Raw genomic sequence first — 20571 nt, 5'->3', positions numbered from 1 at the left:
CGAAAACAGCCTATCATTGTAAGGATGGGTCTCCTTGCTTAAGTGCAGAAGGGACACTCCATCCAGGAAAATAGTAGGGCTAGTTCTTGCTTTGCCATGAACTAGCTATTTCACTTTGGGGCAAACAATTTCACACTTAGTGATCTCGAATGTTCCATCTCTTTTGATGCTTTATGGTATTATACATCCACACTGCCTTTTCCTGAAGGTCCAGAAGTTGAAAATGGGCCAATTTCCTAGGGAATTGATTCTCTAATTGGGACCCCCCAGACCCTTAGAAAATTCCAGGGCTTACAAAATGCCTACAGATACAGGATTATGTAATAAGCAAACCCAGAATCAGTTTTTTAAAGGTCCTCTTAATCTAAACACGTTTCTTTCTGAATTTAGGATATACTGACTTTCCCCCCATATTTTCTACAGGATTATTTCACAAATGAACATAGAGAGTTGAAAAAAGATGCACAGCAAGATTACCACCTAGACTATGCCATGGAAAATAGCACACACACAGTAATTGAATTTAGCAGAGAGCTGCATACATGTGACATCAATGACAAGACCATAACGGTAAGGCGTCTCCAAGGGAATGCATGCATGAATAAATTGTACACTTACAGTTGTAAAACCCTTTACAGAATAAAAGGAACAAATATTTAAACATTATCTTTGATAACAAAGTCACATAGTCTTTGGGGGAATGTTCTAGAATTCTCTTTCTAAGCCACAAAAAATCTAAGACTATAAATATCAATAAAGGCAATTTTTGTGTGAATCTCAAACTTTGAAGAGCTGTTTAAAGAGTGTATTGACTTTCAAAAGAGTTTTTGCTTCTTCTCTATAATGTTTGAAAATAGACAATAGATAAAGATTGTGAGAAATGTACTACAGGAGAGAGAAGTATGATCCTGAATATAATTCCTCTGATTTGTAACTGGTTCATCTTAGTAAACTTCTAAAATCAAGATGAATAGTAAACTGATTAAAATTGCCTATCAATTGCCTATCAATAGTAAACTGATTAAAATTGCCTATCAACATATTATACAAGGTCTTATTGGCAGACCTCATGCAAAAAGTAATATCTTTATACATACGAAAATTAAATATTTAGAGGTTATATAATTCATGTGGTACTTTGGGAGTTTCCACAAATATCTTAGATCAATTTCACTTTGTAAGGACCAGTAAAATTATCTGTTTTATTTGGTCAATCAAAGCTTTAAAAATAGGAATGTAAAAATCTGAAGCTATTTTAATTAACATCCAGCTTAAAGAGTAAAAGAGGAAGAAAAAACACATGCAAAGACATGGATCACTTTTTATAGTTTAATGGAATAATAATTATAGTCATTTGACTTATTAAGAAAGAATATAGCTTTTTTTTATCCTCACCCAAGGATATTTTTCTGTTGATTTCTAGAGAGACTAGAGGAGAGTGGGAGAAACAGAAAGAGAAACATCGATGTGAGAGAGACACATAGATTGGTTGCCTCCTGAATGTGCCCCACCAGGGCTTGGGATTAAGCCTGCAACCGAGGTATATGCCCTTGTCTGGAATCAAACCTGGGACCCCTTAGTTCATAGACCGATGTTCCATCCCCTGAGACAAAGCGGCTAGAGCAAGAATATAACTTTTAAAATAAATAGCATTTGCTGTATTATTTATTTTCAAAGTTCTTACTACAAAGATCTGACAAAGACACCTTTATCTATGGGGGGACTAAATAATTCCTTTATACCCAGCAAACCCTCCCACCAGCCCCACAACTTTTTGGGCAATCTCTCTTGGTTGCTAAATGGAAACCAATGTCATATGACAGTACTTCCTCTAGTTGGAATACAGCAGTTCATCTGATTTGTAACTGATTCACCTTCGTGAACTTCTAAAATCAAAATGAATAATGGACTGATTCCTTAGAAAGTCCCAAGATTCATAAAGTGACTATTAAATAGATTCAAGGTTAACAAACAAACCCAGAATCAGAAGTTCCTCCTGTATTTGCATTTTATGTAAATTCACACATATAACTGGGCTAGTGCCTATGAAAGTAAAAACTCTGACCTGGAAAATAATTGTAATTTCCATTCTATTTATTTATTTTCCCTAAAATGTCTGTGGCATCAAAACAGCTTTTAATTTTCCAAAATCTCTGCTGGTTAACAAGAATATTTGCTTGGTAACTACCAGTTGCTGGTTTGGAGGTTTAGCATGACAATGATTTGTTATTTCTGAATGCGTGAAAGCATACCTATTTGTCCGTTGTGCTTCCCTGTGCTTTGGAACACATAATCTTGCCTGTTGAGAGAGACAATTTCTGCGCCCGCCCCCGCCCCCGCCCCCAAACACACACACACACACACACACACACACACACTTGTCTATTTGGATACTTAATGATCAAATTAGATTTACACAATTAATGGTAGAGAATTCCAAATGTTATTGTTCTCTTTTCTTCACTTCTCCTGAGATAATTGTGTCCATGTCTGATCACAGGAGAGCACTGTGAAAGTGATCTGGGCCTACCACCATGAAGACGTGGGAGAAAATGGTCCCAAGTACCACAGCGCCAATCGTGGCACCAAGAGTCTGCGGCTGCTGAATCCTGAGAAAACCAATGTGTTGCCTACAGCCATACCATACTTTGAGCTGGTAAATCAGAACGTAAGTTTCTTCAGGTTTTATGACTGTAGGAGTGGGATTACTGAAAGTGTATAAGAACTTTTACTTGTACTTAATCGCTTGTCAAGAGAATGTGACTTTGTGTTCTCCTCCCCTTTTTATTAAGACAGGTCCCCGTCCCAAACAAAGGTACAACATATTGGTGCCAAATGTTTAAGATTCCTGTGTTTCAGGAAAAGCATCATGTAATAAAGGTATGTGACTCACTCACAGGCTAAACTTAATTTGTTTGAATGGAGTAGAAATTGTTCTAAAAATGATAATGATAAAACATGTATAGAAATGGTTTTCCATTTTATGAAAGTTATTTAGAGAACAAGGAACTGGCTTATCTGACACACACACACACTGTCTTGAGAGTCACTGAATTTAAGGAGAAGGCTTGGATTGTAGTTAGTCTTCTGGATTTTTGTTCTAAATTTTACATGTTAAAGGTAAAAGTTTTGAGATGCATTTGAACAGCTCTAGTTATTTCTTAGACAACACTTATAAAATTGGATTTATTGGAATTCCAATTTAAAATAATATATTTATGAATTGATAAATTATATCCAGGAAGGTTACATTCCCCACCAAAATTGTTTGAGGATATCTGCTTCATTGAAAATACTGAATATTCTCGTAAAAATAAAAGTTACAGTATTCTTGAAACCAGGAATACAAGAAAATTAGTGAATTTATACAGAAGTTAAAAAATACAGAATTGTGTAGTAAATAAGCCCAGTTTGCCTGTGGCATATAATTCCCCCCACTCCCTCAGGGATAGATCTCCCAAAACTTTTGCCTGTGGTTGGTGAAAGAACAAGTATTTAAAACACCCCACAGGTCCTTGGCTTTGTGCTAGGTAACTATTTGGCTGTTCCACGGTGGCTGAAGATATCCATGGTCTCAACCGAACTGAGATGGTAGGAGTCTAGACCAAGACATAGGAAGGAATAAGATAGAATGAAATAGTGCATATCAAACACTGTAAACATTTGGGAGGCCAGACATTGCCAACTTTTTGCCAGCCCACAGACTGGGTAATGAAATAGTGTGGACGTGAGAAAGGAGCAAACTTGTCGATTCTGGAATCTAGAGGGAAATATATAGGTACGATTCCCAGGTCGACTCTTTAATTAACTGTGTCTCAGGTAATTCGCTCTGAGGTAATGTGCATTGTAGGCCCTGATTTCTTCATCTGCAAAAGGTGTGGTCAGTCATAACACTTTCCCTACCAACCTCAAAGCATTTTGGTAGAAATGGAAATACTGAGTGTATTCTAAGAAATGACATAAATTTGTCATTTTCTCATATATTGGCCCTGTGGCACATACCTGCTTTTCATTTACAGAATGATTCATAACTACTTAGAGAGGCAAGAGGAGCAGGTTGAGAAATGTTTACTGAATTAGCAAGTTGATCTAAATATTTGTAGAATATTTTTGCCATCAGAAGACAGCATTGATATGACTGCAGATGAGTCATTTACCTCTGTACAATGTAATTTTTCTGCTTCTTACTTGTAAAAGGGAAATACAAATTCTAGCTTTACATATTAATACAGTGCCTAAGTCCTTTCCTGATACCAAGGAAAAGTCTTTCTTAGAAAAGAGAATGCTATAGGTATACAGTGTGGGGCAAAAGTAGGCTTACAGTTGTGAATCCACAAAACACAGAATGTATTCTTGTATTATTATTTATTAATTATTGTGTTATTTTCCATATGAATGACTATAAACTTACTTTTGCCCCACTCTTTATAAACTGTGAGCATATACTACTGTGTGTCATTTGCAGTAAATTTAACTGCAACCTCACTTAAGGGACATATAAAAAACCATAGGTTCAGAAATAAGAACAAATGTTTCACAAAATAGGTACTTGATTCATTTGATAGGATGCAAAGTCCTTAATCACTTAAACTAATTCATTTTTATCCTTTCCTTATTAATGCTCATGATTAAGTTGAATGAAATAAAAATAATTGTCTACATTTAAGGGAGCATGTATTCTCACCTCCACGTAGGACATTTGCTTGGTATCTCATCTAAGAATTTTTAGTAGATGTCCCTTGACAAGCACATCCTAGTAATACTCAGATGTGTGAGCATCTACATCTAAGGGTGTGCTTAGAATTAAGTATTTCTTTGGTCTACATTGCTGTCTTTACTAGGTATCAAGAGGGCTCTCAGTGACTTGAAAGGCTTTGGAGCATCTTTTGCAGTGTTTGGAAATTTATAAAGGGCAAAAGTTCTTTACCCCAGCAAAGGGGATTTGAGGGAAGGGCAACAGGTCAGAGATGAGCCTTCATTTTTGCAGGGCAGAGGGTTGATGGCCAGATTTTAAAATTCTATTATTATTTAAGAATACTGCTTATAATAAATTCCTGAGCTTGTTAAACCCTAAAATAACTTAAAGTTCATTAAGTTTTATGAGACATTTAACTTAAAAATGAATTCAAGTAGGATAATATACAAAAAGGCCAAGAAGGTTTACTGGAAAAGTAAATTCCAACATTCAGGTTGTGTAACTTTTGAGTTTTAACTTACAGCCTATGGCAGTTGACGATAATTTTAATGAATTTCTATAGTAAAATTCATAGATTTAGAACTTATCTTAAGAACTTACCTCCTTTTCATTCTTTTTTCCTTAGCAGAGATGATTTCTAAAATATAAGAAAAGTATATCTTTTTCATAGAATTAAAGACTCCTATGTTTTGAAAAGCCATTCGCTAAATGCTAATTATTCCTTAGCATAGGTCTTACAAATGCCTCTGTCCTTCTCTGATACAAACCAAGGTACTTTCTCAGAAAAAAGAATATTGTTTTCATATTGTATTATGTTGTATGTCATTTGAAGTGAGTTTTAAGAACATACTGATTAGAGTAGTATTGTGAGAAATCAATTTTATTGTCTGCACTCTATTTCAAACCAAGAAAAAGTTTGTAATTGCAGTTTAATGTTGATAGTACACTTTTTAGTTGTAATAAAAATTATAAAGCTAAGCAGATTAAAAAATCAGTGCCATGATCATGAATATATTTAATGAAATGACTAAAATTCAAAATATTCATTACATTATTAATTTAAATTTTAATTATGTAATGATAAAAATATTTACTACTAAAAGTATGATATATGGTAAATAATTTCTAAAATTATAAAATGACAAAGATAAATACTTTCATCTGCACTAGCGGTGGTATTGTAATAAAAATTATTGGTGATTTCTATTTATTTGAGACTCCAGTTTTTGATTTGTATTTTGATCTTGTACAAGTGTTTAAAATTGTGACTTGAAAATGTTTGTATCGTCATATGACAGCATGGACCACTTGCATACAGATATAGATATTGTAAAAAAGAAAATTCTTGGTGATTTATATTAAAACCACACTTCTAATATGAGCTCATCTCTGTCTCTCTGTCATGAGACCCACTGTCCAGCTGATCTCTTCATATGCAATAAACATGACCCTAGTTAAGCTTTGGGACTTTACCCTAAATTTAAAATTTTGGGGGGAAGTGATTATTTCCATTTTCTTTAGTAATAGTATTATTGTTATCACCTACCAGTAAGGATTGGGTATACTCTGATAGAAGCTGGAGTTATCAATTAGTTTAACACACTCTTTTTTTGAAGATAATTATTAGGAAATTCTCATAGATAAATTAAACACCTAACTCATCTGTTTTAACATGATACTCCTATTCAATAATAATAAATAGTTGTTTATGGCATATGATGTTAAAGAGGAAAAAAGGAAAAATAGCCAGACTGAATCATCATTTCTTAGTCATCTCTTCTTAAAGGACCAGATTCATGGTAAGTAGGTGGGTTCTTCATTCCAAAGGGCCAGGGTTGAATCCTCTCTTTCCTTTATTAGTTGTTTAACTGTGGAAAGTTAACTGTCATCCACAGCTTAACTTTGTCATTTAAATGGTAATGGTACCTTCCTTATATGATTGTTTATCCTGAAGAATAAACATCAGTTCTTTTTTTTATAAAATTATTAACACTAAGCACAGTATCTGACACATAGAAAGCTCTTAATAAGTCCAATTATTATTATTTAGGCCATTGTTTTCAGTGTTACATGCTGAATGATTTTTCATTGAGAATTATTTAGTGAGGAGGCCCAGAAAAGGATAGAGCATCATGCAAAAAGGTTGACCATTACTGAGTTTTAAGACAGGGTTACTTTTATCTGTTGTATCCTAGGGGAAATTATTTACTTCCCTGAATCTCAGTTTTTCTCATCTGGAACATGGGCGTAATAGTTCTTACCCAATAGAGTTCTTATGACTACTAAGTGAATCAAAGGAATTTAATGTTTGTAAGTAATTAGAACAGTGACTGGTACACAGTGTTTGTTAAATAAGGTAATTAAATAAATTTATGTAAATCACTAACAATACACAATTGTTAATCTGTTGATCATCTTGTTAGGTCTCTGGTTGCTGAGGAATCTCAAACAAGCCAACACTTTCCAGACGGTCAGAGTTTCAAATAAAACCTAGAATGTCACTCATTTCATTTAGGGAGACCATCTTGAGAATGACCTGTTGTGGAGAAATCTGAAGTTGAGGTGAACAAACACTGTCAATCATCCTCATCAATAGATGCAGGAAGGAAAGAAATGGCTATGCTTTCTACTTGCTACTGGACAGAACGTCTTTCTTGCCACGAAATTAGATGCTACTATTCTTTTCTGTTGGTGGCATTCATAAATCTGAATGATTTAATTGGGGAACAGTTCCTAGGACAAGGAAATCTAAGCATAATTGTCATTGAATAACCATGAAATGTCCTTGAAGCAGGGTACTATATATCCATGAAATAGTCATTCAAAATTGACTTTCCTATACTAGACTCATAGTATGAACACTTGACTTTATATGCTACGTTAAATGGACATTGCAGCCCAGCCCAGTTTCTCTTCTTTTTACTAAAATGACACCATTAAATGCCAAATTTTAGCATTGACACATTCTGAAATGTCAAGTATGAGAGAGGGTTTCTATTTCTGAAAATGTATAAGATTTCAGGGTTAAACTTAGCAAGTTGTGGGAATTCTAAATTTCAAACTACATGATTTGACAACTGTTAGAATCATCTCATCTCTGTCAGTATATCTTCTTCCTCCCACCCCCATGAAATACTGCAAAATATATTTTAATTGATGTGCTTTTCCCTCTGAGGGAAATAGCTTTTCGGTTTGTCATCAGGATGCATTTCCACAGACTCTCCTCTTTAGTTCTCGTTGTTTTTTCCTGTGTTCACCTTCTGTTTCACTTTATTATGTGGCAGATTAGTAGGTATTTGCTATTGACTCTTGACTGAATGGTTGTTTGTATTTTTACCCATTTCCATTCTAACTTTGTATGACTTCTTTTGGCTTACCGATATTTCCTCTCTGTCTTTTACTAATTTAGTATTTTCTAAAGGCAAATCTGTGAATCTTTAGGCAGATTTATTTAGTTTGTTGAAAGGAATTAACTTTCAAAGAGGCCTCATGTGAAAATACTTTCCACTCCTTTTAAGCATTTGTAACACTCTGTTTGGTTATTGAATTCTTAATACCAATTCATTACCACTGGCACCTGTGATTTTGTCATTCTTGACCTCTAGGAAAAGTTATGCTATAAATGCAAAAGAATCCTCTTCTTTGGGAATTTGTCATCCACAGTTTATAAAAACAAAAATAATTATACCCTTATATCCAAGTGTGAATGAAATTTTATATTTCTTTTATCTGCTAGAGAAGAGATGAAAATACTTGGGCATTTACATGGCTGATACTGTAACTTTGGGTTGACTCAAATTAGCACATTTTAAAAATTGTTGACTTAGCTTGCTCAATTTTGCAAAGTTCTTTTTAGATCCTCTTGGGTTACATCTACTTCACAGAAATACTGGCGATTGTCTAGCTACATGGGTGTTCTTAATAACCACTTGAGGGTACAAGGTAATTGAATTCACTTTGAAAGCATGTCTTTTCATGGAAGTGATTTATTGTTAACTCTGTCACTAATTATCTTTCTGACCCTAGAGAAAGTGCTTAACCTCACACTGGTTCTCAAATTCCCTGTCTGTAAAATAAAGGGACTGGACCAGATGATTTCCATTGGCTCTTTTCACTTGTAAATATTTATGACTTGCTACAAACTAGAAGTGAAATCTGTGTTGGGGTTTGGATGCCCTGTGGTCTGAGTTCCTGATATGCTTGCTTTTCACTGTCCCTGGGCATGGCAGGGTGAAATGCGTAGGACTCCACTGCCTCCCTGGAGTTAAAAGGCCTCCTTCTTTAGTCTCTTGGGCATGGGCTTTCTTAGCATATGTTCTGAGGCTTTTGTTTCCACCTGAAAATGGGAATAATAATAATAGTAATAACTTGTCTCAACTGGTGGCAGTCATCATTAAATGAGATATCTTTTAGAGTTCTATGTTTGGCATATCTATCTATCTATCTATATCTATCTATCTATCTATCTATCTATCTATCTATCTATCTATCTATATATTTTTACATCTATCTCTATCTCTATCTTTATCTCTATCTCTATCTCTATCTCTATCTCTATCTCTATCTCTATCTCTATCTCTATCTCTATCTCTATCTCTATCTCTATCTCTATCTCTATCTCTATCTCTATCTCTATCTCTATCTCTATCTCTATCTCTATCTCTATCTCTATCTCTATCTCTATCTCTATCTCTATCTCTATCTCTATCTCTATCTCTATCTCTATCTCTATCTCTATCTCTATCTCTATCTCTATCTCTATCTCTATCTCTATCTCTATCTCTATCTCTATCTCTATCTCTATCTCTATCTCTATCTCTATCTCTATCTCTATCTCTATCTCTATCTCTATCTCTATCTCTATCTCTATCTCTATCTCTATCTCTATCTCTATCTCTATCTCTATCTCTATCTCTATCTCTATCTCTATCTCTATCTCTATCTCTATCTCTATCTCTATCTCTATCTCTATCTCTATCTCTATCTCTATCTCTATCTCTATCTCTATCTCTATCTCTATCTCTATCTCTATCTCTATCTCTATCTCTATCTCTATCTCTATCTCTATCTCTATCTCTATCTCTATAAAGAGGTAATATTCAAATTAGGCCATAACGGGTCACGACCAGACAGGAGGAGGTTGTGCACACAAGTGAGGCTTGCATCGCGCCGGCTTGGGCAGCCCTGGAGTGAACACAGGCAGGGGGACAGTCCAGGCCTGGGGCGGAAGTCAGGCACGGGTCCCAGCCGCCCATGGCACCAATCCGGCCTGACTCCCGCGACGACCTGTGGGGTGCCTCCTCCTACGGCGGGAGGCGGGGTGCTTCCTCATGTGATTTTAATTGTGTGCTGGGCCTCTAGTATTATTAGATAGCTCAATAAGTACTAGCTATAGTCCCAATTTATGTTGGCTTCATGTACCTCTAAATCTTGGAAATAATTTAAATAACATAAATCTAAATATATAAGTAAATAATCTAAATCTTCAAAATAATGTAATTTTATATAGAATAGAAATTAAGAGTGCCAAGGTGAGCAAGGCTTACAGGTTGGTATAGTGTCCAGGATGGGCTCTGAAGATAAGTAGGGGTTGTAGTCTAACTCTGCTTTCTATTAGCTCAATTACCCTGGGCAAGCTAAATTCTCAGAGTTTGTGTCTTCATTTGTGAAGTATGAAAAATAATTTCCAGTGAAGATGAAATGAATACAAGTGAAAACACCTGTTACGTAATAGGCTTGTAATTGCTTGTTTTCTTCTCTTGATGGGGATTATAGAGATGGACAACTTAAACTCCATCTAATATTTTCTCATACTTTGAGTAGGACTGCACTGAAACTATGGTAGGCAGAAAGTCTCTATTTTATTTTGAAGAAAAGATTCCCTGGGAATTAGATTTCATAGCTTGCTTCCATTGTTATAAACCAAATGAAATTTAAGCTAATTTCCTCCTGTTCTTGTCTAAGTGAGGATAAAACCCAGCTGGTGACTATCCTCTGGGAAATATTCTTTCTCATTCCAAGCTCACCCATTAGCCTTCCATTCTATAGCCTTTCATAATGCCATTTTCAACAGACATAAAAATGTATTTACTTTTGTTTATTCTTCTCTTACCACTGAACTCTCTCCCTAATTTAGTACATCTTTTTAAAGTAGTTCAAAGGTTGGATGACTAGATTGAAAAGCATTAGCACATTTATTAATAATTATTAAGTATAAAAATTGTAAAGAATTTTATTAACAATTTTATTGAAAGAGTGCTAAGACATTTATGTTGAATTCTAAATGTTGATGGTGTAATAAGATTAAGAAGTTTGGTAATATTAAGATATGAATGACTTTTACTTTCATACAGGGAAGTATGTAGGTAAAATACCCACTTTTTGCTACTTTAATGCATTATCTTGTTAGATTTTCACAGCCTCCCACGAGGTCAGTTGAATTACCACCACTTTCCAGATGCACACACTGAGACATGGCATGAGTAAGTGAATTGTTTGATATTACACAAATTATGTGAAGCAGAGCTAGGAGTGGACACAGATCTTCTTAGCAAAACTGCTGGACCTTTCTCTATACAATTTCTACTAGCTCAAGCCTTATGATTTTTCCAGATGATATATGCTACAATGAAAAATCATTTACGTGGGAAATGTCTGATAGCTTATATCCAGCCACTGGCCCTTTGAATATGCTTCTCAGAATCCAAGCTACTGTGTGTCCTACAGAAATCAGCACATAGACCAATGGCTACGTGAACAGATCCCACCAGAACCTTGCAGAGATATATCCAGTTCAGAGATACTGGGAATTAACTTAAATCTAGTCAGATGGTATTTGAGTACACAGAGTCTGCTGTCTTCACTCTTGGGGATAGAAAATGCTTGTTAACAAGGGATGATACATACTGTTTCATTTGTGATTTAGAAAGTCAGTTAAATAAAATTAGAATTAGGATGATTAGGCAAAAAATTATACATATGGCTACAAAATGTTAAATCTCAGAGAAGACATGAGGGAGAAAGGATTTGGAAGTAATTTCAGTGGCAAGAAGGTAGCCTACTAAGGACACATCTTGTATTGGACAGGTCATTGGAAACAATCCATAGCCTTCTGTTTAAACTGAATTATAATCCTCTTTGGAGTTAAGTGAAAATAAGTAATGACCTATTTTGTTCCCCTTCACCATAAGGGTCTATAAAAAGGGAATTTTGAGAAGAAATACTAGCATTTTCACTTGGAAGTTAATTTTTGGCAAAATTCCTGAGAAAGTACCATAAAAACAAGAACCATGTTGTTGGAAAGGGAACTAGGAGTGTTGGCATCTCAGAGTGGCCAATGGGTTAAATCTGAAAATAAACATCAATTGAGCTATCAGCTGTTAAGTGTGAATATATTTTTTGGGGGACACCTTGGATATCTATTTTATGAAGAAAAATATTACACTCACATGTCAAAAATGTTAAGGTTGAGTCTTGTTTTTTTGAGTTATTGTGTTTTTCTTGATTCTTTTTTTTAAAATACATTTCTATTGATTTCAGATAGGGAGGGAGAGAGAGAATCATTGATCAGCTGACTCCTGCACGCCCCCTACTGGGGATCGAGTGCAACCCAGGAATGTGCTCTGACCCGGAATCGAACAGAAACCTTTTGGTTCATAGGCTAATGCTTAACCACTGAGCCATGCCGGCCAGGCTATTTATCTTGATTCTTAACCTAGGGTGCACATCATACTCACCTGAAAAGAATCTTTAGGTGTGGGGTCAAAGCCCTTCCATTGGTGTTGGTTGTTGCTGTCTTTTGGAAAAGTTCCCCAAGTGATTTTATTACAAACTCCCTGGTTGAGAATCATTGTTTTATATTTACTATAATTTCCCAGGATACTGTATTTAAGTTCTATTTTATAGCATCTAGCAAAACACCCTTTATATTTTTAGTAGCATGAATATACATTTTTTGAGTAATACATTGTTTTTTTATTCAAAAAATATTGTAAAATTGAACACACATTGAACATCGACCATAAGATGCACTGTTAGTTGTCTGCACATGAAGAAGATTTAAGAAATTTATGGTTTTGAGACAGTTTATTCCTTGATGCATTGCATATTTCTTTGTGGAAGTGAAGAGGCAAAACACCAGCTGTTTCCTGGAGTTGCAGCTGACTTTCATTATAAAATTTCACCATGAACTAATTCAGATATAAGGGATACTTTCTTTTATGAAGGGAAAAAGATTTGTGTTCTAGTGAAATATATACATCAAAGTTAACTCTATACGTTAATGCTTATAATGTAATGGACCTATTTTAGAAATTGTATACTGAAGGCCACCTTGCTCACTTTAAATGCATTCCATTGCCAATAAAGAGATCTTTTCATCACTGAAGTCTCACTGAATTTCTCTGAATGTGGAATTTTAAATATTAAGTGAAGGCAAAACCATGTAAATAACTGTTAATCAGAATAGAAATGCTACCCATAGCCTCTCAGCCTTTAGCTTAGTGTGAGGAAATCCTGAGAATATAGGAAAAGCACTTGCTTGGTGGTATGTTTCAGAAATCAGATGTGCACTTCATACACTATATAGCTAAAGCTGCTGGAAATGCCCCTCCACACTACTAAATTACAAGGAAGAATGAACAGTGAGTGTCTAGTGAGTGCCTGCTATGGACAGTGCTCAGTGCTATGTCTTCTGTCATATATGAGGCAATAGAAGACATAGGCTTCCCCCCCGAGGACCTTTCAGTCTAGATGGGGAGAAGAGGTACACTGAGTAATAGAGAAACCCTAAAGCTAGAGAGCAGACATTGGCATGAAAGTACATAGTAGAGACAAAAAGAAAGGAGAGAACCGTGGAGGGCAGTCCCATACCATATGGGAAAAATAATTTGGGGAAAGTACCACTAGATGGATCTGAGGTGTGTGGTGAGGATGGCTAGGAGGCCACCTCTCTGTTTATGCATTTAAGTGCAAAAGTAAAATCAGATGATAAGACAACGTTTATGAGAGCCCTGTATGTTTTGTGCACCGTCAATCTTTATAAAACCTGCAGGAAGCAGGTGGTATTATCCTCACTTTGCAGACAAGGACGCTGAGGCCCAGGGAGGTTAGGTCACTTGCCCAATGTTGATAGTTTATTTGTATACTTTTCCCTGAGGAATGTTGTATATTTTAAAAATAAACACGAATGAGCATGTTTGCTGGCTTAACCTCAAAATATGACTTTTAGGTACGCGGAAAACATGGAAAAACAGGAATCTGGCTTCCTTGTTAAAGTTCGGAAGTATGACACATTGGTGTGTGCGGAAGCTCCACATGGTCGCACATGTGGCAAAGAATACTTGATGCTACGAGCAGCATCTGCTTGTGCTAGAGCCAGCCAGCAGCTGCCGGCTGAACTTTAAATCCACAGTCTAGTTATGTCAGATGAGAATGCAGAATCCCTGCAGTGACTTGTTGTCAGGGCAACTGCATTTTTTGATGGGAGAATGCCTTATCCATACCAAAGCCCCTAGTGTGAAATATTGAAAGGGACTGCAGACTGTGGCGTTTAGTACCTAAATGGGTCACTGATTTCATCTTGAATGATACCATTGTGTAGCTTTTTCCCTCGACATGAATTTACCAGTTTTCCTTCACGTTAATACTCTGGCAAGTTGCGTCATACTCTCCGAAATAGAAATCCAGGCTACCTCTTAATTGCACACATATGCATGTAACCATTTAGTTCTTTAAAGAAAAGCTGCAAGCAGTTCCTCCGAAGAGAGAGATGGCCTCAGAGTCCTTGTGGCAATAAAGGCGTCTTCTCTAGAAGTGATTGGACTGTTGAGTTTGCCCATTCCCATTGTCAATGTTAGTCATGTTTTCTTAATAGTTTAAATATATGTAATGTATGTGGGATTCTTTATAGAAGAAGATTGTATCTTTTAGCCTTTTGGTTTATTGAATCATGGGCCTAATAAAGATCTATTTCAAGATATCATTTATTTATTTATGGCTCAAGATTTGAAAAAAAAAATGCTGTTTTAAAACCACCCTCCAAAGATGTATGCTTTTTGTAATTACAAAACAATTCCATAGGTTTTCTAAAACCATCTTTATTAATGAAACTGGGCATCTTCTCCATAATAGCTAATTTTGACTTCAAGGCAGAGTCAGTTCTTTTGGGTGGAAACTGAACACAGGGTTTTCATCATAACAATGGGCACATTCAATAACAGGTCATAGTATTGATTGTTGTGATCTTGGTATCAGCATATATCCACATAAAATGGAAATAACGAAATTACTCTGAAAGTACTTAAAAAATTTGAATTTTAGAAAGCAAATATTTGCTGATTGCTCATTATGTAAGTGCTTTATTCACTACTAATGCCATTTCGCAGATGAGGAAATGGAGGCTCAGAAAAGAACAGTCTTTCCTAATGTCACAGAGGATTTAGTATTATAAAGCATCATTTACTTAGCTAGCAGTGGGGAATTGCACAATTTACTTAACTTTCATGGGCCTAAGTTTGGAGAGCCCTGTCTTTCTGGTCACTTGGAGCTGGTTTTACTAGTAAATCCTGGCTCTGTCATTTATCACGTATGTGACCTTGAGTAACTTAAATACTCTGTAGAACTTGGATTCTCCATTTTCTTATTGGCAAAATTGATATACTATCAATTGCATTCATAAGATTACTGTGAAAATTATTTGAAATGGTTATAATGCACCCGAGGCAAGATAGATGTGAAATATTATCATTCAATACTAACTTTTTTGTTTTTACTCTGATACTCTAAATCTTCTGTTTGCTTTTGTCAACTTGATTCCATTGCTACAGAAAATGAGGGCTATTGAAAAAACTGCCCTTTTTATCCAGTTAATTAATTGAAACTGGGATTCAAGTTTAGGTCATAAATTCCAAATTGCTATTACCTGTGTGTACCTCTCTTTCAACATATGAAATGTAAAACAATATCAAGGCAAATAACTTACACAAACTTTATATCCCTTTCTACTCTGTCATCTTCTAATAATCTACAATGAAAGAATTTTTAGAGTGTTTGTAATTATCTAGTAACTTAAAGCAGTTGTGAAACTCACTTTGATTTCATTGATTTTTTGAGACATTAAAAAGAGGTAAACATTGAAATATATTTGTTTATATCCAACTGGATTTTTATATGCCATAATAATTCCTTTATAACTTTAACTATTTTCACTACCTTAGCTTTTTAATTCTATATTGACCTTTAAGATAAAGCTTAGTTCTTTTAAGCTGGCCTGCCAAATGCGTCTTATTTGTTATGTAAGGCAAGATGTCATAAGAGACACAATTGAATTAAATTTGTAAGTTTGGAGACCTAAATTCCTTTTTTATGATAAACAGGAAATGTCAGTACTCTGAGTAATTTTTTCCTCTCATATAGCAAATTAAATTTTCCAACAGATTGTTGGTTTGGTCACATAATTTCCAAGTATATTTATTCCAAGTGCTAAAAAATATTTTATGGAATAATTCATTTCTTCTTCAGCTTGAATTAATAATCATATGAAATTCATATGTGATATGATAGGCTCCTGGCCTGGCTTTCACTTATCTTGAAAAGAGATCACAGCGGTTTAATTTGTCTCATCATTTGAGAGATTAAGGAATTTGTTCTGTACACTGTTTCTCAAGAGAACGCTTATTTTTTTTCTCTTTTTCTTTGGTCTATTTTGTATGATGTGTGATGTGTGTGTCTACCTGTGCTGATTTGACATAAGATTTGAAAACTGTGTTTAATCAAGCGATTGATATTCTTATTTTTATTTTATTGAAAATGCTGGGAATTTTTTAGAAGTACTTGGTAACATGTGTTTTTCTTTAATTTTCAATGTAATAGGTACTTGCTACAAGAAAAAAGTGAAAAGTGTATAAAATAAATTATGGCATCCTCCTTCCTCCAAATTTTACTTCCCTGAGGTAACCAATGTCAACAGATGAATTTGTAATCTTTTATAACTTTATGTTCAAGAAAACATTTATAAAATTATATAGGATTTTATTGAGTAAATCTCCCTTCTTTTTTAAAAACAAAAGATCACTACATATATTACTTTGAAATTTGCTTTTTGAAATTACCACTCCTATCATTATAAGTCAAAACATAATAACACATTTATTTTAATATTTACATAATGCCCTTATTATGTATAAAAAAAGCACAATTTTTGCAGCCATCCACACTGATACACATATTTGTGATTTTATTTTTTTGCTGCTGTAAACAGTAAATATTCTTGTAAGTATGCTCTAATGTATTAGTGGTTTCATTTCTGTAGGATAGATTCCTAAATGCATTGAGTAAAGGTTATATACATTCCAAATTTTAATATATTCATCAGATTACTTTCTAAACTTCACACTCTAGCAACTGTGTATATATTTCCTCATTCCCTCTCAAATACTGAATATTTCAGTCTTTTCAACTTATTGCCTACTGATGGGTGAAATAAATATTTAAGATAGTTTTGGCTTGGTTTTTGCAGACTGCCAGTGAGACTGGAGCTCTTTTCATTTATATTTCCTCTTTGGAGAATTTACTGTGCAATCCTTTACCAATTCCTTTTTTAAAAATCCTTTTATTAATTTTGCCAGTTGTGAACTTTATGTAGAGAGAATCAGACAGTAGTGCTCTTCGGTGTGTGGCATCTTTTGCTCAACATGATATGTGAGTCACCCATGCTGTTGTGGGTAGAAAATAGTGTGTGCATTTTCATCGTTGTATAGTGATTATACCGTAATTTTTCATTCATTTATATCAGTGAGTTATTGCTATTTACCAAACCACCCCAAATTAAGGCTTTAAAAGTAAATGCACATGTATTATAGTTTACAGATTGGCCAGGGGCTTATGTTTATTGCTTTACTTATCCTATATAATAAAATCCTATATAATAAAAGCCCAGTGACTGAAATGGTGGAACAACCAGAATGACCACGGCCCCTCACCCCGGCCGGCAGCCCCCCAGCAAGTGGTTAGGGGCAATCAGGGAGGCAGGCAGAGTGGTTAGGAGTGATCAGCAGGCAGAGGCAGTTGGGGGCGATCAGGCAGGCAGAGGCAGTTAGGGGCGATCAGGCAGGCAGGCAGAGGCAGTTAAGGGCAATCAGGCAGGCAGGTGAGTAGTTAGGGGCGATCAGGCAGGCAGGCGAGCAGTTAGGGGCCAGCGTCCCGGATTGTGAGAGGGATGTTCGACTGCCGGCAGTTGGACATCCCCCAAGGGGTCCCGGATTCCAAGAGGGTGCATGCCGGGCTGAGGGACCCCCACCCTCCTGTGCACGAATTTTGTACACCGGGCCTCTAGCCTCTAGTACAGCGGTTCTCAACCTGTGGGTCGCGACCCCTTTGGCGGTCGAACGGCCCTTTCACAGGGGTCGCCTAAGACCATCCTGCATATCAGATATTTACATTACGATTCATAACAGTAGCAACATTACAGTTATGAAGTAGCAATGAAAATAATTTTATGGTTGGGTCACAACATGAGGAACTGTATTTAAAGGGCCAGGAGGTTGAGAACCACTGCGCTAGTAGGTCTATAATCAGCCTGGGTTGTGTAGGCAGTTCTTTACTGATGGCGGAGCTCTGTCATATGGTTGGGACTCAGCCCTTTGTAAGCTGGTCTAGAAGGCCTCCCTGGGAAGTGGGCTCTCCTGTATCTCATTTTCCAGAAGCCTAGATTGAGCTCCTTCAAATGGTGGTAGCAAGGTTCCAAATAAGAGGATAGAAACTATATGGCCAGTCGAGGCCTGGCCTTTGGGTTGGCCCAAGAAACAGGCTGAGCCCAGAAACAATACAGTTTTCCAACAGTTTGAGTTGCCCTGTGTCCTTGATATTACCAGTACTTTATATTTTAGCCATTCTAAAGGGAGCATAATGTTATTATACGGTGTTATTTTTTAACAGTTTTATTAAAGTATATGGATTAAAAATTGTACATATTTAAATGTATAATTGATAAGTTCTGATCTATGTGTTCACTTCTGAAATTATCATCACACTAAAAATGTAAGCATGTCCCCCAAATATCACCATGGCTCTGTAATCTCTCTCATTCCTTCCCTCCCTCTATTCCCGCACAACCATATATCTGCTTTTTGTCACTATAGATTAGTTTTGTATAATTTTATATAATAGAATCATAATGTACTTTGTCTAGTCTGCTTCCTTTTACTCAGTATAATTATCTTGAGGTTTATTCAAAACAATGTAACAGCATGCTCATATGTTTTAATAGTTTATTCTTTTGTTGTTGAATTAAATTCCATTGTATGGATATAGCACAATCTGTTTATCCATTCACTTGATGGATACTTACTTAGTTTTACTTTGGAGCTATTATAATAAAGCTGCTGTGAACATTTGTGTACAAGTCTTTCTATGACTGTATGCTTTCTTTTCTCTTGGGTGTATACCTAGGAATGGAACTGCTGGGTCATAGGGTATTCAATGTTTTTAACATTTTTAAAAACTGCCAAACTGTTTTCCAAAGTAGTTGCACCATTTTACATTCCTGGCAATGATGTAGGGTTGTTTCAGGTGCTTTTGTTCTCCTCAACACTTGGAATAGTCAGTCTTCTAAAATTTTAGCCATTCTGCTAGTTGTATTGTCTTGGAGAACTTTGAGGTCAGAATGCTACTATCATATTCACTAATTCTTCCTTAAATGGCTTTTAGTATGATATTCAAATCATAGAGTTTTAAATTCCAATTATTTTCTATTTCTAGAAATTATATTCTGTTTTTTCAAATATGCTGTCAGTCTTCATATTTCTTGCTTATCTTTCCAAATCCTTTTTAAAAAAACATTTAAAGAAAAGAACATTTATGATATATATATATAGTTATTGTCTATTTTATGTTTGATAATTTCAATAACTCAAGTCCTTGGGAATTTAAATATGTTGTAGATAGTCTCCCGTTTCCCCAAGTGCTTGATAAATTTTACCAAATTAACCTAATTTATGGGAATCACAAGGTACTGGACTGAGGACACTTCTTCCAGGAAGTATTATATTTGTATGTGCTTTTGCCAAAAGCCAGGGGAGGTAACCCATGAGGGATTCTTCATTTTCTTGGTTTGAATTTCCCTAACCATTCGGGCCTATAAATTCAAATCCTACTGTCACATAGGGTGGACCTATGTTTACACATCTCCAGGGAGAATTTTGTTGTTATTTTTTTCTACCCAGCTCTTAGTCAGCTTGGTTACCTTAACAAAATACCATAGACTGGTAAACAACAGAAAATATATCTTACTGTTCTGTAGGCTAGACAGAATTTTATTTAAAAAATGAAATCATATTATATATACTTTGTATTGTCTGGCTGGTTTCATGCAGCATAATTATTTTCAGATTAACCTATGTTGGAACCAATATTAAGGTGCTGGCCAGATAGGTTTCATTCTGAGGCCTTTTCTTGGCTTATAGGTGGGTGCCATTTCACTGTGTGCCTATATGACCTTTTTGTGTGAGAGTGGAGGGCCGGGGGTAGGAGAGCAAGCTGTCTGGTTTCTTATTAAGGCATAAATCCCATCATGAGGGCCCCACCCTTATGACCTCATCTAATCTTAATTATCTCTCAAAGAACCCATCTTTATTTTTTTCTCTCCATTTTTAAATACTATCACATTGGAAGCTAGGTCTTCAGCATATGGATTTGTGGGGGGGGGGGGGGGGGGGGGAAGCATAAATATTCAGTCCACCAGTAACTGAGAACTGAAGGAGACAGACAGATTTTTTTCAATGGCTACCTTTACTAGCAGTTGTGTTTTTTTGTGTGTTTTTTAGTCCACCACTTCACTGGAGTTGTATCAACCTGGAGGGCCCAGGTTCTATGTGTAA

The 20571-nt window shown here is 35.6% G+C and overlaps 1 protein-coding gene across 1 annotated transcript in view; it reads left to right on the top strand.

Annotated features, from left to right (window-relative positions):
* The first annotated feature begins 395 nt into the window (after nt 1-395).
* The window catches only part of MOXD1 (monooxygenase, DBH-like 1), a 58424-nt gene continuing 38248 nt past the window's right edge, over nt 396-20571 (top strand). The window contains exons 1-3 of the mRNA XM_005859010.2: nt 396-570; nt 2501-2668; nt 2797-2880. Of these exons, the coding sequence (XP_005859072.2) occupies nt 493-570; nt 2501-2668; nt 2797-2880 (330 nt within the window). The 5' untranslated portion in view covers nt 396-492. The remainder of the gene's footprint in view (nt 571-2500; nt 2669-2796; nt 2881-20571) is intronic.

This window comes from Myotis brandtii, unplaced genomic scaffold, assembly GCF_000412655.1.
Source record: "Myotis brandtii unplaced genomic scaffold, ASM41265v1 scaffold123, whole genome shotgun sequence".
NCBI lineage: Eukaryota > Metazoa > Chordata > Mammalia > Chiroptera > Vespertilionidae > Myotis > Myotis brandtii.
This window is presented reverse-complemented; position numbering and strand designations above follow the sequence as displayed.